The 25,491-nt window shown below is 43.1% G+C and overlaps 2 protein-coding genes across 2 annotated transcripts in view; one reads left to right on the forward strand and one right to left on the reverse strand.

Moving 5' to 3' along the window:
• Nucleotides 1–25,491, forward strand: part of LOC122807709 — a 1,162,287-nt gene that overhangs the window by 980,320 nt on the left and 156,476 nt on the right. The window lies entirely within an intron of this gene.
• The window catches only part of TAF1C (TATA-box binding protein associated factor, RNA polymerase I subunit C), a 1,469,099-nt gene that overhangs the window by 320,999 nt on the left and 1,122,609 nt on the right, over nt 1–25,491 (reverse strand). Inside the window, exon 13 of the mRNA XM_044078672.1 lies at nt 24,361–24,538. Coding sequence (XP_043934607.1) covers nt 24,361–24,538 — 178 coding nt within the window. The remainder of the gene's footprint in view (nt 1–24,360; nt 24,539–25,491) is intronic.

A 25,491-nucleotide genomic window follows, 5' to 3' on the forward strand; every position in this document is an offset into this window, starting at 1 on the left:
GAGGGTTCAACCCGGGGCCTTTTATCAGGAGGAGGCTGGGATGCTCTCTCAGGATGGGCCTGTGAACCTCTAATCATGGAAAGTAAATCAGCAGCCATGGACATAATTTGTGTCTCCGGAGTCGGCTGAGGTAAGGATTTAGAAGTAATATGCTTTGTTTTGCTGGCTGCCTTAGCCCTAGTGTAGGAATTAATAGACATGGCCATAGGGGGCCTGGCAGCTCAACGTGCAGGAGTGACCATGTCTACAGCAATGGTCTCGGGTATTTCCTCGGTTTCGGTATCCGGAGGAAAATCTATAACTGGCGTCGGAGTAATGTCTGGAATCGGAGTCGTCGGTAATGCGGTGTCTTCGGTTCGGAGCGGTGGAGAGACCGTCTCAGAGGGAACCGGAGCACTTGCGCTAGGTTTTGGCGTGGAGTCGGTGGTAGACGCGGGCCGAGGATGTCGGTCCCGGTCTTTTCGCTTTTTGGGAGTTTGCGATGTCGGAAGATCCGACAGCATGGTGTAAGCAAAATTATCGCCGAAAAAATCTTCAGCGAACTCCGCCCGGTGCCTGAGAGTGCGTTTGTTGAAGTGAGCACAGGCTACACAGGCCGAGACGTTGTGGTCTGGGCCCAAGCAAGGGAGGCAGTAAGAGTGGAAATCCTTATGAGGTATTTGTTTACCACAAAAAAGACAATTGTTAACTTTTTCAGTAATTTCTGACATCGGCTGAGGCAAGAAAAGGTCCCCAACGGGGTACTTAGCTTTTTTGATGATTTCGGTATCGTAGAATACAGGAGCTGACCGACCGGCACTTGCGAACTGCTTCTGCTTCGGGCACCGTGCGGCAAGAAAGACTGAAGAAAAAGCCGCTCTGACGTCGGAGAGAAATGCGACATCAGCCGACGTCGGACCCAGACTTTGGAATCCGGCTGACCGAGGGCTGCCTGAGGCAGGACAACCCACATGTTATGACTGCAGTTGCATTCTTGAAGGACATCTACCTAAACCAACAACTAGGTTCTGACAGGAAGGGGAGGAAATACAATTAAACTAAAAGGAAAGCAGATAAAGATAGCAGCGTCAACCTAAAAAAAGAGAAGAGAGAGAGAGAGAAAAGAAAGCCAACAAAATGCCACTTAACTATATTCCCTAGTGCTTGAAGCTGGACCACATCTAGAGTGATTCAGCAGCAAACGAGATCTGAGGATTAGAAGGTAGCAAGAGATCATGGGAAGGAGAGGAGCTTGAGCTCTGGATTTGTCTGAAAAGTGACCAGCTCGGATCCTAGACCCCACCTGTGAGGAATAATGATATGGATTGCATCAGATCTATCATTTTCAATGATTTTAGTGTACACACGTATCTGTATGTATAACACAAGGGGAACCAACATGAAATATAATAAAATTTAACACCAGGGGAACCACCGTTATATAATACACACACATGATCAGTTCATATCAACCTGTTCTCCTGAGCAGCCCCAGATCACAGCATTACACTGCTTACATCTAGCCTTTATTCTGTTACAGTGTAGGCCCCAGATACAGCTGGAAATAAAAGAAACAAGAAGTTATGTACTCACCATAACGTTCGATGTATGTAGTCCATCTCGCCTCACATTCTTACCCATGGGTTCAGAGCCAAATATCGGCTCTGACTCAGCCGATTTCTACTAGCTCAAAGTCTCTCATTGGCTGGGCTAAGAGGGTATCCCGTGGTGCACTGCTCCATATCCCCAGATCTAGTTTGCTGCAAAACAACATATGTACTTCATACACACCTTACATCCATATAAACAATCACTAGTGAAAGGGACTCAGCAGGTGACAACCTATACTCCAAATCCTATGCTCCAAATCCTCCAGGCAGGGGGAAGGTGGGAGGGTAAATAAGAATGTGAGGCGAGCTGGACTACATACATCGAACATTATGGTGAGTACATAACTTCTTGATGTTATGTAGTCCTATCTCGCCTACATTCTTACCCGTGGGACAGCTCCCTAGCACCTACATCCTGGGTGGCTCATAGGAAAATACTCCTGAGAACTGTGGAACCAGAGGAAGATCTGCCCCTGGAGACCACATCCAATTTGTAATGAGAAACAAAGGTGTGAGGAGAAGCCCAAGTAGCTGCAGCACATATATCATCCATTGACAATCTAGCTTGATAGGTTGTGGCTGTGGAGACAGCCCGCTGTAGTGTGCGCCTTGACTGGAAATGGCAAATTTTTATATCCTGCCTAAAAAAGATGCAACTGGCTATCCATCTAGACAGCGTAACCTTGGATATCGGAGAACCCAATCAGTTTTCCGAAAAGGAGACAAAGAGTTGGTCAGACTTCCGGATATCTTTTGTCCAGTATAGATAGAAGCGTACTGTCTATGTACATCCAATTGGTGAAATCTAAATTCTGCCTTGTTAGAGAAATAGGGAAAGAACACCGGCAGCTCAATGGACTGATTCATGTTAGACACGGAAGAAATGATGGATTTGGTCTAAGAGAGACCCTACCTTTGTGAAAGATTAAATATGGGGGTTTGATGGAGAGGGTTTGAATTTCCGAGACCCGCCGTGCTGAAGTGATTGCTATTAAAAAGTAAGTTAAGAATTTTAATTCACAGGTAGCTGCAGGTACAAATGGTGGTAGGGTAAGGGCTTGAAGAACAAAATTGAGATCCCAGGGCATGATGGGTTCAAACACTGGGGGACGAAGCAACAGGGTACCTTTGAGGAATGCTTTGCATAGTCTGTGTGCCATAAGACTAGGTTCATTCGCTACGTGGAAATTAGATATCGCTGCCAGTTGAACCTTGATGGTGGCTGATGCGGATCCCTGATAGAAAAGCATTGACAAGAATTCCAGAACTGAATCTATCGGAGCTGTATAAGGATAGATACCTCTAGTATGAGCACATATGGAGAACCTTTTCCATTTGCTAGAGTAAATCTTTCTAATGGATGGCTTATGAGAGGACGATAATATATAGATCACTTCCAGTGAAAAATTATGACGTCTGACTAGCGATGGAAGTGGAGTAGCCAGGCTGTCAACCGGAGTGTCCTCAGAGAGGGGTGGAACTGTCCCAACATGTGTGTCAGTAAATCTGGTAGAGGGTCCAGAATCCAAGGAGTGTCCACAATGTATGGTTGAAGAAAGGGGAACCATACTTGATGAGGCCAATGTGGGGCAATCAGAATCATTTTGCTTCCCAAGGATTGCGCTTTCTGAATCACCCTTGAGAGAAGGGGAAACGGAAGGAAAGCATAAAGCAGACAGGATGGCCAACTGTGAACCAGAGCGTCCCTGGGTGATTCCTCCTGTGGGGGGGATCAGCGTAAAGTATTTGCTGCATTTTGCATTGAGAGGGCTGGCAAACAGGTCACAACAAGGCTGACCCCATCTGCTGAAGATTCGCTCTGCAACCAGGCGATTCAGGGACCACTCGTAAGGCATAAGTATTGCTCTGCTTAGCCTGTCCGCTATTACGTTGGACTTCCCCGGAATGTGCGTTGCCACCAGAAACCATTGGGAAGCTATTGCCCAATTCCACACTCGCACAGCCTCTCTGCATAGGGGGTAGGATCGTGTTCCCCCTTGCTTCTTGAGATACCACACTACTGACATGCTGTCTGAGTGTATTGCAATAGTCCCTAGAGGAAGAACTTCCTGAAGTGCCTGCAACACAAGAAGCACTACTCTCATCTCTAGGACATTTATATATGAATGTATCTCGTGTTCTTGCCACGTGCCTTGGATTGTCCTGCTGAGATAATGCCCCCCCACCCCATCTGGGAGGCGTCCGTGGTCACCGTGGCAAGAGGGATGGGAGGAATGAAGGGCTTTCCCCGTTCAAATTGTTGATGCACAGCCACCAACGGAGGTCCTGCTTGCACCTGTCTGATTAAGATGGGATGAGATAGTGGGAGTCTTTGGAGAGACCACTGGACAAAGAGGAGCCATTGAAGAAGTCTCATGTGTAATCTCGCTAAAGGGACTAACATGACAGTCACCGCCATGGTCCCTAGGAGTTGTAGAACCAATCTCACCTTCGCTTGTCTCAGTGGCATCAGTATATGAATTTGTCATTGCAATACCGTGATCCTTTCCTGTGGTAGGAATGCTCGCATTTGAATGGTGACCAGCTCTGCTCCTATAAAGGTGACATGCTGTGAGGGCAATAAGACAGATTTTTCCCAGTTTATTGTTATGCCCAATTGGTGACATAAGCTGATGGTAGCGTCCCTTGTCTGAACTAGTTGATGCCTGGTGGGGGCAGTAAGGAGACAGTCGTCCAGGTACAGAAACACCTGGAATCCGTAATGTCTCAAGTGAGCCGTCACCACTGCCATACATTTGGTGAACACCCTGGGGGCTGTGGTGAGACCAAAGGGCAGGGCTCGAAACTGGAAGTGACTGGCTCCCAGCCGGAAGCGTAGGTGACTCCTGGATGCTTTGTCCATTTTGATACGGTAATAAGCATCCTTGAGATCGATGGAGTACATCCAAACTTCCTCTCCCAACAATGGGAGAATCAATTGTAGAGTGACCATACGGAACTTGGACTTGTGTACATAATTGCTGAGTTGACTGAGATCTAGTAAGGGTCTCGGGTCCCCTGTTCTTTTCGGCACCAAAAAGAATCTTGAGTAAGTCCCTAATCCAATTTGGTCTGAGGGGACTGGTTGGATGGCTCCTTTTTCTAGCAGCTGAGACACCTCTGAGGCTGCTTGATCCCTTTGACTAGGTGGAACGTCTGGGATTTTTCTTATTGGCGGGGGTATTGAAGAGAATGGGATAAGGTAACCTCCGGAAACTATCCTTAGTACCCATCGGTCCTGGGTGATGCTCTCCCAGGCTTCCGTGTATAAGGAAATTCGACTCCCGACTGGCTCCGGATAAACGCAGTCGGGCACACCCTCAGGAATGAGAGTATGGAGAGCCACGGAAGGAGTCACAGTCTCCCAAATTACAGGGGCCCCCTCTGCCTCCGGGGTGATGTCTCCCTGAGTAAACTCTTCCCCGCCTCTGGAAGGGGGGTTCACCTTGTACGGCAGGAAAAACCTCTGTCATTTCTTGAACCACATCTCACCCCCCCCCCGCTGGGTCTTGGGATAAGGCCTAGAAGGAAGGGAAAAACGGACCACGATGGCAGACAGGGTTTTTCCCTCTTGCTCGCACCTGGTGTGGGTGTCTTTCACTTTGGTCCCAAACAAGGAGGAACCGTCAAATGGGGCATCAGTGAAGGAAGACTTGAAGGCCTCCTCAAAGTGATACAGGTGCAGCCAGGCTTGCCTTCTAAGGGCGACCCCTGAGCTCGCCACCCTACTCACTCCCTCGGCCGCATACGAGATGAGCCGCATGGATGAGTTAGCAATGGAGTTGAGGGTAGAAACCTGTGCGTTAACCGTCTGAGCTACCGCCTCAGGTATGTTACCCGCAAGAGTATCTCCCAGTTCTTTGAGGAGATCTCTCTGGAGCCGAGTGAAGTGAGATAAATAATTCAGCGACCGTAAAGTGAAGGTTGCTGAAGATAGGGTACGCTTCCTGTACCGGTCCATGGTCCTAGACTCCTTGTTAGGAGGATGGACTGATGAGGAAGACTCTGCAACTTCCTTCTGGGTGGCTGCCGCCACCGCCATGGCATCTACTGGGACTCCTTTTGATAGAAACTCTTTTCCCTGGGGTGCGGACAGGAATTCTTTGGGACGCCTGAGCACGCGCTCCACAGAATCAGGGTTTTGCCACACTCTTTGACAAATGAGGTCAAGAAGATCGTCGAAGGGTGGAGACACCCAGGAGGTGGAAGGTTGAGCACCAAAAGCCTTAAGGAATACTGACTCCTCCCTGAAGGAGTTTTGGAAGGCCAGCCTCCTCTTTGTTTCAGTATCTCCAGGATATCTGAGAAGGAAACATCATCAGAGGAAGACTTGGAGGACCCTTCCGATTCCTCGAGGTCAGTATCAGAGGTGAGAGACTCATCCTGGGAGTCTATGTGCTTCCTCTTGCACAATTTCTTCCTAGGAGGCTCCTCAGACACGGACTCTGGGAGACCCTCAGAAAGATGGGGACCACTCGTGGGGGTATCCCTAGAGCCTGGCACTCTACTGTCCATGGATAGGTGAGTGTCAGAGGCTCTCGCCGGGGTGGTGGGGGACGAATGACCGACAGAGGTGATGTAGCTGATGATCTTGCCAGCGTGCTCTGCATGGCCTCGAAGGCCAGTCCTCCTGAGTCCGAGGACCAACCGGCCTCCAAGGCCACGACCGGGATCCCCCGAGCCGATGCACCGAGTGGGAGACTTGGAACCGACAGCTGTCCCGAAGTATCCCCCTTGGGCCCGACCAGAGTTTCGAACCCTCTGGATGGAACCGACATGATTGGAGCCGATGTCGGCACCGATAGACCCAAAGGGGGTATCGGAGCCGGCACAGGAACATCACTCGGAGCACAGCATACCGGCTCTGACAACAAGGATGTGCTCGGAGGAGGAATCATTGAAACGGTCTTAGAAACTGGCTCCGGAGCTGAGTGTGTCGGAGCCGAGACCAATTTGGCCAACACCAGTGACTGCAGGAACCTCTGCACTACCCTGTCAACATCCAAGTCAGAAAGCCTGGAGGATTTGGAGGAGAGCAATGGAGATTGGGATCTCTTGTCCGGTGAACCATGCCTGACACTGGGCAACTGGCTCCGAATGGGCTCAAGGATAACTGGAGCAGATGCAGATTCGGTTAACACTGATATCTCCTGCGGCCCTGAAGACAGTGGAGCCAAGGAGGTAGAGTCCAAAACAGTAATCTTCTCCAGAGGCTCCGAAGTGGCAGATGGAGTCGGAGACCTCTTCTTAGACTTGGAAGCTTTAGACTTAGACTGAGTACTAAAAGCCGAATGTATAGCTTCCTCAAATGATGGTTTCAAAAGTCCCTTTAATATTAATTTGTTTTTCTCTCCTGGAGCACCCTAGGACTGAATGCATGGCAAAAGCTACACAACTCCTGTAAATGGATGGCTCCGATGCAGTAGACACACACAGTGTCCATCATGATGGACATTTTATATCCACATTTGGAACATTTCTTAAAGCCAGAAGGCACATGTTCCTTCTGATCTTTGAACATTTTATAATTAATGTTAAACACCTAGATGCAACTTTGCAAAAAAGGGTGGGAAACACCACACAATTTAGAGCACCAGAAACGAACACTGAACTAAGCACACTGAGAACCTCCAACTGAAATGGTTCACACACACAAGACAGACACGCCAGGAAAACAGTACTAGCCACACACACAGAACCTCTAACTGAAATGGTTCTTCTGGGTATTACACAGGAAAAACACAATGACCAAAGGTTAATCCAACGACAGAGGGGAGGACTACGTCCTCTAACTAAAACGGGCCTAGCCCACTGGAACAGTTAGGGATACCAAAACAACTAACACAGTCTAGCACTGAAAACACACACACAAATTTAGCGATCAGCAACAAGAATAGCTATTAAAATACCTTTTGGGTCTGAACAAACAACTTTCTCAAAGAGAAATAACAAAAAAGAGGGTACTTAGCCACAGCCAAGCGAGACCACGTCTGAGCTATACAAGCGGCAAACGAGATCTGCGGATATGGAGCAGTGCACCATGGGATACCCTCTTAGCCCAGCCAATGAGAACGGCAAAGTCCAGTTGGTAACCTTTTTAAGTGGAGCCCCAAGAAGAAAAGCTCCATACACGTAAAGTCCTAGAACAATACATTCCACTATCAAATTTTCACATTCTATGCAAAGAATAAGACATTATATGTGCAGACTAGTAATACACAAGATATTATACATTTATACATAACAGCAAGACATGGGTTTAGCTCGTTCAGGTACTGCCGTTTCTATGCAGTTGTTTAAGCGGTTGTACAGGGCATTCTTGTATACTTCTGTATAAGCCTCTGGATTTTCGGGGTTAGGGGGAGCTTTAAAATTACCTATGCTATCACTTACTAGAAGGTACTTTGCCTTGGAAAAATTTAGGGTTTTATGGTTTGATGGGGGTTTTACCATTACATTTACTTCAAAGGAGAACAATTTATGATCCACTCTTACCAATGAGGGCATTATGCTGGGGGTTGTGAGTACTATGTCAAGGATATTTGAACCCCTACTGTGACTGCAGAACAGGTGTTCCAGAGCATTTGTTTTGACAAAGTCCAGGAATGTCTGAGCATGCATGTTTTAGTAGTCGTGTATGTTTCTCAGTTTAAGGAGGGGTAGTTAAAAACGCCCATGAGTAGTGTGTTGGGCTGAATGGTAAGTGTTTCTAGCAACATCAGGTATGTGGAGTGCTGTTCATGGTTGGGGATCTGTAGCTAGTGATGATATTGTAGGGGATTTTGCCTATGGTCAGCTGGATATGGAGTAGCTCAAGCAAGTCATCCTCCTTGACGAATCTAGAGGTTTTACTTTTTTTTATGTAAATGGAAACACCTCCGCCTTTCATTGTTTTCCTTTTCAGAGGGTGGTCTGAATATGTGATAGGAATTATAGCCTTGCAGTACTGGGGTGCTTTCTGCAGCCTTGAACCACATTTTTGTAATTGCACAGATGTCAGCATTTCCCAGAGCAAGGAGAGCTTACAGGGAAGCAGTTTCTTAAGATTCCTAGCACTGAGCAGTAGACATTCAACTTGGCATTAGAAGAATTTGTTACGTTGCTGTCTGTTGGATTGGCATTGCTAAGAAAGGTACTATGGGGGTGACTAATGCCTTGGCCAGTATTAGAAAGCCTAGCAGCGACAGATGCAGACCATCTCTGACAAAGCAGCGTGGTCTGTCGCTCATGTTGTCCCAGGCCGACAAATACTGGATTCCCTTAGAATGACACCAGTAGCTAAGCCAGTTATTGAAATCAATAATTTTCTGTTTGTATTGTGGAAACATTCTTGGTGAGGCCAAAATGCTGCTGAATGCAAGGCGCAGACCAGGCTGTGACACATTCAGAGTGATCCATCATGTCTCTCTTCATATAGTCCAGGGAGGTAAGTCTCAGGTCATTCACACCCACATGGACTATGATTGAGTCATACTGGTACTTGTGGTTGAGTGACCTGAATGTCTGTGTGATCGGGTGAATCCTGGCAACTGACTGTAACCCTCTCTTAATCCAACCTGCTGAGGGGGGCATTTGTCTCATGATGGAGTCTCCTATGACCAAGATGTTTGTATGTGTGGTGTTTCGCCTTAGGAGCTTGCATGTGGAGACACTGTGATGTGTATTTTTGTATGTAGTGCTTGCATGTGGTTTCTGAAGGCAGCTTATGGGAGGCCTCTGAGGTTTTGATAATTTAATTATGAGAACCTCTCCAGATATGGGTTTGTGTGTTGAGACCTTATTTAGTCAGGGAAATGATGTGTGTGTGCTGACAACCTGTTTGTCACTTGATTTATCAGTAAGTGAGAGCCATGTCTCAATTTTCATAGTTTAACTACATCTCCCACACACTATGTTTGTATCAGGATTAAGTGGTTGTCAGTATACAGGACACTATTACTACATTGCCTCAGGATACCTTCTCCCATCAGGCTTGCCACAGAAATAGCAGGAAAGTGCCTATCCATGGTTTCAGGTTTTTTTACTATGGGTTTAACCAGGGAGAAGAGTAGGGAGACTTAACTGGACTGGGATGATAGAACATATACTAAAAATGGGTGCTATATTCTTCTAAAATACAGTCCTTCAGATGAAACATTAAACTGGGGTCTTAGATGTCTGAACTGGTTGCAGCTGGATATAAAAGATCCCATTACAATTAACAGAAAGAGTAAGGGATACGTCAAGTAATCTTTATCACTTACACACTCACAAATTTACAAAATCAAGTAAATATTACACACACACAAACAAGACAAAGTATACTGCCCCCCCCCCCTTCGTTCTTTGTCCAGTGCTCTTTCAATCCACCCCCATAAAGTTAGCAAATTTATTTGGATTTTATTTTACTGTCCCTGACTTTATTATACAATACAACTACATACTTGTTCTTCTAAATCTGCACAAAATAAATCAATAATCTAGCCAAGTTCTTTTTAACAAACAGAATATTTAGCTACATATTATATAATCCATTTAGCCATTCAGAACCCCTATTTCCCATTTTTGCACGTGGAATCAGGGTGTCACTATTTTTGCACACACAAAACAATACATTTTTTCACACTTACAACTTCCTTGCATTCTTTCTCCAAAACCCTTAATATATTTATTTATTAGCATTTGTTTACTGCTATTGTCCAGAAATTTATGACTAAGTAACATAATGCAAAGAGAATATAAAGCAAAATATAAACATACCCGAGTTTTACAAAAGAAAACAGAACATAACAGACAAATTATATAAGTTGCTAGAGTACAATGATGATTCAAAACAAAGCCAGTGGAAGGAAAGGAAAATAGAAGGCATTTTGACAGCTAGGTTTTAGAAAATAAGTATTTAATTAAGAGTTGGTGGAAGTGATAGCTACACAACAATATGCAGGAGCAAAGAAGGAAGATAAGTTTGAGAGGCAATGGAAAGTGGTTGGATCATGCAATGGATGTGGTAGAGGTTAAAACTGACAATTAGTAGGTAAGCTGAATGAGGGTAAGGTTGAGTGAGAGGATGTAAGATTCCTGCCATGAAGAGAGGCTGTAAAGTACAATTTGTGGCTAGTTAGAGGGAGATACAGAAAGGATGTGATATGAAAGGGGATGAAAGAAGATGGAGATAAAATTCAAGATAGTGGTCCAAGAGAGACTGAAGGAGAATAGCAGGGTGTAATACAAAAAATAAGTAAGGAATGTGAGGAGAAGAGTAGGAAGTGGTAAGGGAAAGGAAAGTAAGTGAATTAAAGAGAAAGGATAAGAGAGACAGGCTGTAGATCTGACATACCAGTACAGTGTCCTTAATAAGGTGAGGGCCAGCACAGTTTAAAATACACTCTGTGGATGGGTAGGAATTTTTATCTAGCTGGGAGATGAACAGTAACACAGTCATGTGTATATTAGGTGTCGTTTTAACTGAGACCTGAAAGATTTCACCAGAGGTATTTAAAGGCAAGAGGGATGAAGTTCCAGATTTGAGAGTTTTAGGAGGAAAAGACAGTTACCTGCAGAGTTGTTTGATTTAGTTATTATAAGTTTTTTTTTATCTACTGAGCAAACAGGCTTACTTGGTGAGTAGCTTTAAAGGATGTGATTTAGGCCAGGATATTTTTCATGTTTGTATATAAAGTTATGGGGTCTATATTAGATGCTTGACTGCTTAAATGTTCAAATCTCTAAAGGTCGGACCTTTAGAGATCGAACAGTTAAGCGATCTAAATTTTATAAAAATTAAAAAAAAATACATAACAGAAAAAAAAAAACTAAAGGGTTTAAGCAGGGGGGCAAGCCCCCCTGCACCCCCCCCCCACACACCCCTACTTTAATATACCAACTCCAAGATCGCTCTACAGTGTAAGGAATTGGAAATTTCCCATTTCCACACTGTAGTTCACTGAAGTGAAATCTCGGAGTTGGTATATTTAAGTAGCGGGGGGGGTGCAGGGGGGCTTGCTCCCCTGCCTAAACCCTTTCTACATGTTTGTTTGTTTTATATACTTTTTTAGTATTTCGAACGTTTAAGTGTTCGATCTGTAAAGGTCGACCTTTACAGATTCGAACATTTAAGCATTCGTTCTAGTAATATAGACCCAAAGTTATGTGTGGTAAAGAGTTCAGAGTCAGAGAGTGATACAATTAATGCCAGTGTAGCTGCTTTAATGCAGCACAGTGCTGAGGGTTGCATGTCACATTACCTGCAAATTTGGTTACTTTGTTGTAGCATTGCTCATGGAGACTGGTCTGGGTAGCCTAATGATTAATGAGTGCAAAGAGCTGGAGTGAGGGAAACTGAAGCAATGTATTTTCTATAATTCTCTGTTGGGTAAGGTTTTATCCTGTAGAGGGTGCCATTTTTGACGAGTTTTTTTTTTTTACTGCATCTTTTACACAGTTTTCAAATTTCAAGTTATCAATTATTACACATTGTAGCTCAGTGTGGGTTACTAATCTAATTTTTATGTTGTTCGTAGAGGTTAGAGTAAAGAGACATTTCTAGGTAGAGAGCTGTTTTGTGATGAAGAGGATGAGCTCGGGATTTTTTGGGTTTAGAAGAAGTTGAGAATCAGATAGCCATGTTTCAATACAAGTATGGGAATTCTGGGATTAGTTTTTGCCAGCTGTGTATTAATTTTTAGTAGCATAGATCAGAGTGGCACCATCTATGTATTTGGTGATTTTTGCATGTTTCTTTGCTGAAGGGAGATCATTCACAACTACATCAAATAAGAGAGAGCCTAGTATAAAGCCCTGAGGAACTCCAAATGGTATGGAAATAAAAATGCATGAGATGCAATTTTGTCATTTAACAGAATGTTGTCTATGTGACGACCGTGCCCTGGCCCAGCAATCAAGGAGCATCAATCCTCACCACTAACACCAGGGAGGGAGTCTCATATAAGAGGAAAGGACAACAAATACACACAGTAAAGTACAACTTCCCTTAAGTGCACACAGAGATCACAGTCAGTCTGGGGCTGGTTGCTCCCTTGCTTTCCAGGTCCCCAATAAGACTCCCCACTGGCACAGCTATAGGATCCTGATCTCAGCCTAGCTGGCAAGCTAACCTCCAGTACCCTATCTGTCCCACCAGTGCTTCGTGTCCCTGCCCAAGTAGCTGATACACCACACACACACTTTGAGATAAGTATTTATACAACTTCACAGACACTCCTGGGAAAGGCTGACACAGATTCTCCAGCTGTGTCCCTTTACTCAGACTATACGGTAGTAATTTCTGCCACCATCAGCTAATACTTATCAGCTACCCAAAGGCCCTTAAAAGGGTGTCCATTTATTACTGTGCAATATTATTATACAATTGGTAAAGTGACTATTCAGCCTAAGGCTTGTTAGAGTGGCTTATTTTATTTTTTATTTATTTTACATTTGTTAACCGGGACAGTCCGACTGGATACAAGTCCATTTTCAGCGGAGGCCCGGGGAGAAAAGCTCCACATTGCAAATAATTGACACTTAAGTATGTAGTTACATCGAAATCAACACATTTAAGAAATCACTAACAATTGATAGTCAAGGTTCGATGTAATTGAAGCAAACATTGTGGGTTTATGGTAGTCATATAGAGATAACTTTATACATGTTAGAAGTGTGTAAGAGAGAGACCTGTATTTCAAGGTTGAATGTAAGAATGCTAGTTAAGATAAAAGGTGGTTAACTAAGAAGGAAAGTTTTTGTGAATAGAATATAGAGGGGGAGAAGAGTGTAGGATCAGAATGGGTAGGAATCAAGCTATATTCCTGATAATAGTATTCTAAAGTTTGTAGAGAAATGTATGTTGTTTGGGTTGGGGAAGGTTATTAATGGGCATTTCACCTCTGTGAGGTGAGTTTATCTTACCTTTGTCATAAAAAAAACATATATATATATATTTTTTTTGGGTTAGTCTAGGTGGAGACATGGACATAACTGTATTTTCTTACCTATTTGTTATTTTTTGGTTAGTCTGGGTTAAGACATGCACATAGCCAATCCCTGTTTAGATAGATCTTTAGGGATGTTTTAAATTGGGGCAGGGAGGATATAGTTGTTAGTTCAGCAGGAAGTAGGTTCTATTTGTTTCCAGCAGAGTTGGAGAATAAAGATTCACCAGATGAGTTGTTGGCTTTGGTTGTTTTTACTAGCATTGTGTTAGATGAGTGGAGGGATGCTAGGTTGCTGTAAAGGGAAATAATATTAGACAGAATGGGAGTACTGGTAGGTAGATAGAGGGTTTTATGTTAAACTATGAGTTGGTTATAATGGAGCTGATTGGGTAGTTCTAGCCAGCCTAGATTGTGAAGATTTTGACAGTGGTAGGTTCTATAGGCTGACCCTGTGGCAAATCTAGCTATATTGTTATAGGAGGTATTGATTTTGTTAAGGTTTCATTTACTTAGATTTGTAAGGATGGGTGAGGCGTAGAGAAGGGTTGACAGCAGATATGTCCGAGCTATGGCAGTTCTGGCAGATGGGGTTAAGAATTGCTTAATCCTATACAAGGAACCTATTTTTTTGTTAACTGTTTTTATGGTTTTGTCTATATGGGTGTCATACTTCAGATTATTATCAATGATTACTCCAAGTAGTTTAGTGAAAGGTTCAGGGGAGATTATGGTGCCATTGTTAGATGAAATTGTAATTTTTGGTAATGTTAAATTATGGGTAGGGGAGAAAAGAAGAAGTTTGGTTTTGTTTGGGTTAAGCAGGAGGTGACGATTATTCAGCCAGTTTTCTACTTTATTAAATGTGATTTGGGATAGGGATTGTAGTTATGTGGGAGTGGAGGCGGAGCAGATAAGTGTGGAGTCGTCTCCATCCTGTATACAAGTTGGATCTGGGATAACATTGGGTAGGCCGTTTATGAAAATAGTGAAAAGGAGGGGACCCATTATAGAGCCTTGGGGTACTCCAAGATTGACAGGTAGAAAGGGGGATAGATTGTCTTTCCATAGAACAGCTTGTTGTCTGCCATGGAGGTAAGAGTGGAACCAGTTGATTACTGGGTTGTCTAAGGAAAGTGATTTTAGAGAGTCTAGGAGTATGTGGTGATTTACCATGTCGAATGGTTTTGAAAAAAAAAGAGCTTATTACAATAAACTCTATAAATATGCAATGAACTCTAGAGCTTACTTATCTCTACACAAACCAGCCATAGGTAAAGGTTTTTAAAAATATTTAATAATAATTAAAAACACAAGACAATACTACTACACCACAGTGATATCTAAGAATTCAGAGATCACACAGAAATTTAAAACAATATAGTAGGAAAGTTCTGATATAACAGAAAAACACAAGTCTAACTTTCTTCTGAGTTCCTAGCTATTACTACAAGAAAACATATTTCTAAGACACTAATTTACATAAGACAACAGGCAGAGTGCTGATAAGTTAGATATCAAGATCAAAATGCTCACAGTCTCTCACTGAACAATAGTTTTTAAACTCACTAACAAACATCTCTGCTAGGCCCTCCCAAATTACATCATTTTGACACTTTGGTTTTCCCAGTATACACATTTAATCATTTTGACACTTAGTCTGGAGTTCCCAGGCCAACAAACTGCATTATTTAGCAATCTAACACCTGGTCAGGAAACAACAACAACAGACATTTCACATGTACACTCTAGCAATTATTCCTTAAGTTAAGACAATAGAAAGAATTTGTTCAGCCAGCCGCTTCGGCACCACTATTTAGATAATTTTAACTTCAAAGGACATTTGAAATGCTTTTACTTAGTTTTCCTTACAGCAAATGGCAATGTTACAACAATCCTTGAAGTTCACATTTTACAGTGTTTTCTTTCATTTAAGAACACAAGCCTGCATTTTACATTTATATATACAAATGATAGAATTATGTATTAGATTCTATTCGACTAGGCTGGCAGCCTTTGCCCATCTTTCCCCAATCTTCACATCTCTTCCCCCCCTGGAGAACTCAAGCTAGTTTTTCAAGTGACCCTTGAGAAATGTCGCTTGAGAGGGTTAGGTCTATCTGAGGGTACCTCACCCCATTCCCTGTCTTGAGAGCCCATCTGCATTGGCATTGCTAATCCCACTGCGGTGCTGCACTAACATCATATGCTTGCAACCCCAGAATCCATCTTAGCTATTTGGCATTTTGCTGACTGGCTCTGTTTAACCATGTTAGAGGGTTGTGATCTGTCATTACAGTGAATTTTCCTTCATACAGATAAGGCTGAAGTGTCTGCAGTGCCCACACTATGGCTAGACATTCTTTTTCTATGGCTGCATAGCATTCCTACCTGGGTTGGAGCCTAAGACTGAGATAAACCACTGGGTGCTCTTCCTCCTCTGAAGAAATCTGGCTAAGTACAACCCCCACCCCATGGTTCAAAGCATCCACCTACACAACAAATTATTTGCTGTAATCTGGACTGGCTAACACAGGGGGTCCTCCCAAAGCTTCTTTAAGCTTCTGAAATGCCTGCTCGCATGCTGGGGTCCATACTACCTTATCTGGCCTGTTCCTCCTTGTCAGATCTGTGAGGGGAGCAGCTATGGTATTATAACTGGGGACAAACTTTCTGTAGTACCCTGCTGTCCCTAATAATGCCCTCAGCTGCTTTTTGGTAACAGGTGCAGGCCATGCCTGAATAGCTTCCACTTTGGCAGGTTCTGGCCTTATCTTACCACTTCTCAGTCTATGTCCTAGGTAGGAGACCTCTGCCATACCCATCTGACACTTGCTCGGCTTAATGGTCAACCCTGCCCAGCACCTCCCTGACATGCTGAAGGTACTCTGGCCAGGAATGGCTGTAGATGGCAATATCATCTAGGTAAGCAAGGGCAAACCCTCCTGCTCCTGCTAGGATATTATCCACCAGCCTCTGAAAAGTTGCTGGGGCATTCTTCATCCCAAACGGCATCTTTGTGAACTCATACAAGCCAAAAGGAGTCACAAAGGCTGACTTCTCTCTAGCACTGGGAGTCAAGGGCACCTGCCATTAACCCTTGGTAAGATCAATGGTTGTAAGATACTTAGCCCCACCCAGCTGCTCTAGGGCCTCATCTGTCCTAGGCATGGAGTAAGCATCGGACTCTGTGTGTCTATTTCATTTCCTGTAATCCAGACAGAACCTGGTGCTGCCATCCTTCTTTGGCATCAACATCACTGGCAAGGCTGAGGGACTGTTGGACTCTTGAAATCACCCCTAGTTCCAACATCTCCTGTACCTCCTCCATCAGAGTCTGTGACTCTCTCAGGCACCCTATAAGGGGCCTGCCAAATAGGCCTTTGGGGTCCTGTATCCACCTGGTGCTGCACCAGGTGGGTACTCCCTGGTTTCCCAGTGAACATGTCCCCAAATTCCTGCAACACTGCTCGGACTTCTCGAACCTGGGTAGGAGATAGCTGCTGGGACACTGCTACCCCTTCCAATGAGGTGTCAGCCCAAGCCTCACTGAGGAGATCAGTCCCCAGATCTCCCTCAGACTCCTCCTGCAATCTACTGCAAATGATCACCACAAGGGTCTCCGTATCATGGTAAGGTTTCATCATGTTAACATGGTACATTTTGTGCCCCTGCCACCTGCCTAGCACTTCCACCATGTAGTTAACATCACTTACCTTTCTTACCACCTTGTAGAGTTCCTCCCAAGCTGCTTGCAGCTTGTTGTGTCTGACAGGAATGAGAACCATTACCTGCTGCCCCACAGCATATTCTCTAGCTCGAGCATTCCTGTCATACCACACCTTTTTCTTATGTTGGGCGTCTGCCAGGTTTCTCTTGGGTCAAGCCCATGAGTTCCCTGAGCCTGTCCTGAGGTTTATGACGTATGCCACAACAGACTCCTTGTGAGACTCACACTCACCTTCCCACTCATTTCGAATTAAATCTAGAGGTCCCCTCACCCAATGCCTATACAGCAACTCAAAGGGTGAAAAACCTGTGGATTCCTGGGTAACCTCTCTGTAAGCAAACAGATGGGGCAAATATTTGTCTCACTCCCTCTTAAAATGATCTGCAAATGCCCGTAGCATGGACTTGATTGTAGAGTTTAACCTCTCAACAAGACCATTAGTCTGGGGATGGTAGGGGGTGGTCTTCATGTGCTTCACCCCACTGGACTTCCACAGACAAGCCAGCAGGTCTGACATGAAATTGCCACCTCGGTCAGTCAGTATTTCTTTTGGGAAACCTACCCAGCTGAAAATCTCTAACAAAGCATTTGCCACCTTCTCTGCCTCAATGGAGGACAAAGTCACTGCCTCAGAGTATCATGTAGCATGATCCACTACCACTAGGATATACTTTTTTCCTGTAGAACTTGGGGTACTCAGACGACCCACAATATCTATAGCTACCTTCTGAAATGGCTCCTCAATCACAGGCAAAGGCAACAAAGGAGCTCTCACCTTGTCTCCTGCCTTGCCTACCTTTTGGCATTGCTCACAGGTCCTGCAGTACCCTGTTACATCTCTGGAAATTCCAGGCCAATAGAAGTTTTGCATAATACACCTCTTTGTATGTTGTATGCCCATATGACCTGCAAAGGGAATATCATGGGCTATGGCTAGAAGTGCCAGACGGTAGGCTTTAGGCACTACAACTGCTGTACTCTCTCACTTTCTAGCCCTCCCTCAGGGGTCCACTCTCTGTATAGTAACCCTTTGTCCCAGTATACAGATGCTCCCTTCCCTTGAGAATCAGGTGCCTCCCTAGCTACCTGCCCCAGGCATTGCAATATAGGGTCTGAGAGCTGAACCTGTCTCAACTCTCTCCTTGTAACCCTTCTCAGCTCTCCTTCCACAGGACGTATGGCATCCTCTGACAGTGGTGTCTCACTGTCAGCCTGGGTAATACTACTCACCTCTACCTTTGCAGTTACCTTGTCCAAGGGAACATCAATACCCACAAGCAGCTGTGAATCACATTCAGCCTCACTGCTACAGCGTAGCTCACTCCCTGAAGTGACCACCTCACCAGTCCTGGCTGCAAGTATGCAGTCTGTCTGGGTCTCCCTCAGGCTACCAGACCCACATTCCTGTCTCCTAGCCTCACTGCATACACCTGCATAGTTACATAGTACTGCCTCATCCAAATCTTTCCCTCTCAGGACATCTGCAGGATTGTAGTTCCATACTCCTGTTGTCTCAAGACAGCCTACTACTGGCATTTTGTCTTTTCCACTTACTGGGTCCCTCACCTTTGGTTCCCCACCTTGCCTCCGTGGACACCTGTATGCCACATGGCCCCAGTGGTTGCATTCAAAACATTTAACCCTAGCTCATGGATATGTACCTGGACTCGTGGCTTCCCCTGCTACTGGCAGATTCTGTTGGGGAAGTCTGTGCTGCCCACCATGGGTTCCTTTAGACCCATGAGCAGTACTGGTGGTCCCCTTCCAGTGCAGGGGTGCCCTGCTTGCCAGGTATAGGTCTCCCTTCTTCCCCAACTCATCTAAAGTAGCACATTGTCTATCAGCTAACCAGATCCTCATGTCCTCAGGTAAAGTGCTAAGGGCTTGTTCCCTCACCAAAAGGTCTGCCAGCCCTTCAAAAGTGGTGACCTGACATCCACTCACCCAGCTATGAAAATAAGTGCTCAGTTCAGCAACATATTTACATACATTTTAATCTGCTTTGCGTCTATGCTCACAAAACTTTTCCCCATACATTTCGGGTGTTAGCTTAAAACATTTTAAGAGACATTTTTTTACAGTAGTACAATCAAAACAGACAGTCAGGCATTGGTGATATACAAGCTACAGCTTTCCCCTGGAGTAAGAGGGTCAGGAACTGTACCTAGAGCCTTTGGTCAACACTATACTGTTTGCATACCGTTTCAAACGTGAATTAAACTATCAAAATTTTCCCCCTTTAAATTGCAGAAGAAATTTACTGACCTGTTGTGCTTCTGGGATCCAGTTACTCCCTTCCCCATTACCTCCATGACTCTGGCGAAGAGTCAGCATTTCTCTCTCATGCTTCCTCTGACGCTCCTTTTCTTCGGCTTCTATCTCCAAACGCCTGGCCTCCAACTCAAGTCTCTTTAGCTCCAGCTGGATTTTTAAGTCCATTGCAGAAAGGTTGAGCTGTCCGTCCTCCGAGAATATTGTATCTCCACTGCCAGTCTGACTGTCCTTTGCAGAAAGGTTGAGTTATCCATTCTCCGAGGATATTACATCTCCATTGTCAGTCTGATTGTCCTCCTGGATGCTGTTTTCTGATGCAGCTGTAACCAAGACTGCAATCAGGTCTGCCTCAGATTTCCATGCACCAGTCCCCTAGCCTGGCACATCTCCACCAGCTGGCTCCTTGTCAGATTTCCATACTCCTTTGCTGACATGCTGCCTGCTCACCCTGACTAAATAAGCTAACAAAAGAAATAAAACAATTGTGATCTGAACTCTGAGTATACGCTGTGTGGCTGATTTAGAGTACAAAACACCTCAAGAGATCACTGTACATAAGCTACAAGGTTCACTCTACCCACACCACTGCAAACCACAAGTGAGGATATCTTATCCCAACCACAAATGTGAGGATATCTTATCCCAACCACTGCCACCAGAAATGTGACAACCGTGCCCTGGCCCAGCAATCAAGGAGCCTCAATCCTCACCACTAACAGCAGGGAGGGCATCTCATATAAGAGGAACGGATAACAAATACACAGAGTAAAGTACAATTTCCCTTAAGTGCACACAGAGATCACAGTCTGTCTGGGGCTGGTTGCTCCCTTGCTTTCCAGGTCCCAATAAGACTCTCCACTGGCACAGCTATAGGGTCCAGATCTCAGCCTAGCTGGCAAGCTAACCTCCAGTACCCTCTCTTTCCCACCAGTGCTTCGTATCTCTGCCCAGGTAGCTGACACACCACACACACTTTGAGATAAGTATTTATACAACTTCACAGACACTCCTGGGAAAGGTCGACACAGATTATCCAGCTGTGCCCCTTTACCCAGACTATACGGTAGTAATTTCAGCCACCACTAGCTAATACTTATCAGCTACCCAAAGACCCTTAAAAGGGTGCCCAATTATTACTGTCCAATATTATTATCCAATTGGTAATGTGACTATTCAGTCTAAGGCTTATCAGAGTGGCTTATTAAAATAAACTCTATAAATATGCAATGAACTCTAGAGCTTATGTATCTCTACACAAACCAGCCACAGGTAAAGGTTTTTAAAAATATTTAATAATAAATAATGAAAAACACAAGACAATACTACTACACCACAGTAATATCTAAGAGTTCCGAGATCACACAGAAACTTAAAACAATACAGTAGAAAAGTTCTGATATAACAGAAAAACACTTAAGTCTAACTTTCTTCTGAGTTCCTAGCTATTACTACAAGAAAACATATTTCTAAGACACTACTTTACATAAGACAACGGGCAGAGTGCTGATAAGTTAGATATCAAGATCAAAATGCTCACAGTATCTCTCTGAACAATAGTTTTTAAACTCACTAACAAACATCTTTGTTAGGCCCTCCCAAATTACATCATTTTGACACTTAGGTTTTCCCAGGAAACTACAACAATAAAAGACATTTCACATGTACACTCTAGCAATTATTCCTTAAATTAAGACAATAGAAAGAATGTGTGCAGCCAGCCGATTCGGCACCACTATTTAGATATATTTAGATAGATAGGACATTTGAAATGCTTGGCTTAGTTTTCCTTACAGCAGATGGCAATGTTGCAACAATCTTGCAGTTCACATTTTGCAGTGTTTTCTTTCATTTAAGAACACCAGCCTGTATTTTACATTTATATATACAAATGATAGAATTACGTATCAAATTCTATTTGACTAGGCTGGCAGCCTTCACCCATCTTTCCCCAATCTTCACAGTCTGCAGGACAGGTAGCTGTCAAACTGACTGCATGTGGATATAACTAGCCATAGGGAGACCATATTTTGTAGTATTTTGGTGTATTAAACAGTATCAAAAGTCTTTATTAGGTCCAGGAAGACTGTTTAAAAAAACAAGGAAGACCATGGAAAGACCATGGAAACAAGGTTTCCCTAGTTTTTGTTATGATTTATAGTGGTTATGAAGTTAAAGAAGGAAATAATAGTACTAAGATTAGGGCAGAAGTCATGCTGTGTTACAGACTGTGCATGGATACAGCTCTCAAGGCCATTTGAGAGTGGAGATAAAACAGCTATTGTTCTTTAGCTGGTAAGGTCTATGGAAGTGCCTTCCTTGTGTAAGGGTAAGATATAAGATTTTTCCCACAGGTTGGGACCATAGTTTTCTTTAATGGATCAGTTAGTTCAAATAGAAACTGGATAGACGAGAACGTCTGCTTCCATTTTAATGCATTCTCTTGGTAAGCTACCTTGGGCAGAAGTAGTAGGTTTCAGCTTTAATAGTTTTTTTATGGTGGAAGTGGAGATGGGTTCTACAAAAACTGTTTTATGGTGGAGCGATGGCTTAGAGGAAGGGTGTGGGGTAGTGAAAGTAGAAAGCTTTAGGAGAGAAGTCAATGAGTTGATGAAGTATTTACTGGACTGGGAGGCCAAGCTGTTTGAATTTATTGAGGGACAGCAAATGGGGCAAAGTTCAGCAACTTGGCCAGGATTTGGTAGTAGGTTGACTGAAGACCAGAAAAGTTTGGGTTTCTTTTGATTTAAAAAGACTGGCGTAATATGATTTCTTGGCAAATTTAACCTATTGCTTGGTGCTATTTCTAAGGTATTTATATTTTGTAGGTTAGACTCTGTCTTAGTTTTTCATCAGGTTTCCCATGCTTTTTCCCCTTTTTTAAGTTGTTTGGTTTGCATGGACATCCAGGGTTGGTGGATTTGCTTTGATTCCTTGGTTCTTACAGAGGCACGTACACTTAGAGCATGGAGGAAAGTAGTGTTAAATAGGGAGACCGCATTGTTTAGTTGATGGGTTAGCAGTTGGTTTCTATTTATTAATTTTAAATCTGAATGAAAAGCATCTTTTCTGGAAGGAGGACAGACTGCAAGCATGGTTGCAGAGGTGGAGGTTATGGCTATTGTGGTGGTCCCTTACAGCTAAGGTAGGGAGGTGGCCACTTAGGGTGTCAGGGAGAGCACCAGTGGAGATAATTTTGTTTGGTGAGCTAGTGAGGATCCAGTATAAGGTGGATATTCTGTCAAAATACTTACTGTACCTAGTTGGAGATGTAATAAGATGGGTTAGTATATAAGTTTATTGCATCATTAGAGATGTCATTTCTTATGGTCTGCCAGTCAAATATTTAGATTGTCCATTATGACAGTTTCCTGTGGAATATTTGAGAAAGCCCAGAAGAATAATTAGTCTGCTGTATTTGTAATGCTGCCTGGAGGAATGTATGTATATTCCTCTTATGCATAGACACTTGTGTTTGTTTAATTTTAAAGGGACATGAGGACTTCAGTATTTATTTCTGTGGGTTCTGAGGGTTGAAGAGTTAAATTAAGGGAATTGTTGTAAAGTATAGCAACACCATCTACCTCTTTTGGTTCTATCTGTTCTTAGAATATTGTATCCTAATGGTAGAATTTCCTAGTCTTTTATAATTTGTTTTACATAAATTTCAGTACCTACAATGACATCAGGTCAGTGGTATGCTACAAAGGTATGGAAGCCCACTAGGTTATTTTTTAATGCTTTTTACATGTATATTAAACAATATATGGACTAGATGATTCAATGGGTTGAGAGGTGCAAGACTGTGAACTGGAAACTGTGAAGGCTGGTGTGTTGTGTAGAGGGCAGTGTTTGGCTGGGCAGCCCCATATAGTATTCTACTGAAATAATAAAACATAAGTCTAACAACTCTAATATTTCTTCTTCCTTACATTCCTTAAAACACAGCCTTTTTATTTCACTTTATATTTCAAGCCAGTCTTAAGTGGTATGAAACAACCTCCATGAAAAATCCCAAATGACAGACTCCTATTTAATATTCTCTCTTCCCCCCTACTCCTTTTATAATTTCCTATCCTAAACCCTGCCAACCTGAACTAAACAATACCAGAATATCATTCATCCTTTTCTCTTTACTTTGTGAAACTCTTTCATCTGTAACACTGATATTCTGCTACATTTCTTCTATAATATTCCCTTTCTTCACTTTTCGCTTTCTTCTTATTGATTCCCAAGTGATGTAGCTTTAACATACTTAACATTGCCTGCTTCATTAATATGTTTCAAAACCAGAAATAAATGTAATGACTTAAAACAAAAGAGAAATTTCTCCCCATATTTATAAACATCATCACAGTTTGCTCTGAAAACAGATCACAGTCCAGTAAAAAACTAACCAAGCTAATTAAACCATTCCGGTTGAAAGGTATGTCAGAATTTTTGTTCTTTACCAATGCCAACTGGCACTTATGGCAGCAGCTGACACACTTTTCAGAGAGAGTAAAGGTAATGCTGGTGCAAATATTGGTTGGGAATTTCATAGCCACAGAGAAAACTGAAAGACATGTAGCTAGGTAATCAGTACAGGAATTTTACCAAGAAATCCTAGGACTATGACCTAAACTGTGTGATAAGGGAAAAAAAACAAATGGAAAGCTCTGGTTAGGCATGCTGATGTTATCAGAACTTGCATGGAATACACACATCAAAGTCTAGTCCCTTCCAAAGAAATATGCCACACTGAGATCAGAGAAAAGGACAGAAGTCAACTACAGGATCCAAAGAGGACTTTTGATGTCAGATCGCCTGTTTTGCACAGAAATGAAACCTACACCACATTATACCACATCCTCCTCTTTACCTGTGTACTGTAGTAGCATGATCTCTTGAGTGCGCTGTGTCCCCAGCAGCATCTTAACAGACCCATTCTTCTGTGTAGTTTGAGTGACATGAGCAAATATGGGTGGAGATCTCAGCATGTGGTCTTTCTTGAGAAGAGGTATAACTGGGAAACGCTCATCAATGATATACAACGAGTGCTGTAAAACATAACATATTAATCAGATACATTATGAGCTAGATGAAGCAGCATATATAAAATGCTGACAATGCTAATGCTCCTCCTTAATGTAATAATCTAATCCTGACTAGCACTTAACTTATATAAATTTTAGCCGTTGCTGTAACATGGATTCCACTGAATGCATATTAATGGTAACTGATGTCCCATTTCTTTTCCAACCTCTGAGTCAGATGTAAGGTTTGAAACTTAAGATGGGACAGAAACACTGTATTGCTTATTGATAGACTGATGGAATCTTTTGTCTTGAGATGGCCAAGTATTGTGCTGATTATTTATAAGCTCCAATATTCACATTCCCAACAGTGATTCTTGACTTCAGCAAAACTGTTCCAATAAAGCCTATGAACTGAAAAGCAAATAAACAAGCTTAACCCCAAATCCTTTACACTATGACTAACGCAATTTTTGGGGGAAAAAAAGCTAAGAAAAAAAGACATTTGTTTTACAATGATAACATCCATACGACAAAGTACTACAGTTTTAATAAAGGCAATTATGAAGATACATCTCTTTAAAAACCAACAGAGACTGAAGCCTAATGCTGAGGAGGAAGTAGTAATTGATGCGGCTGGTACTTGAGTATATGCAAGATTTTCTTCCTGCACTAAGAATCAGAACTTTGTTAAATAGTCTAAGTTCTCAGAGAATGTAAACCTATTCTCTTTAATGAAAAAGTGCAAGCCCTCAACTATGCAAAATAACCTTACAGTTTTCATATCAAAAAGAGTGCAATACAGCTCCCATGGCAGTGTTTAAGAGGATTTACTACCTCATAGTACTATATATATAGCACATGTAGAGTAAAGCCTTTAATACTTACTAACAGACCAAGCTGCCCAATTTTCCAGACTTATTAACAGCAACAAATTAGACTGAAGGCTCTTACCTTTTGTCAAAAAGGATCTAAGT

Source organism: Protopterus annectens, chromosome 1.part1 (assembly GCF_019279795.1).
Source record: "Protopterus annectens isolate FY-2018-M chromosome 1.part1, PAN1.0, whole genome shotgun sequence".
Taxonomy (NCBI): domain Eukaryota; kingdom Metazoa; phylum Chordata; order Ceratodontiformes; family Protopteridae; genus Protopterus; species Protopterus annectens.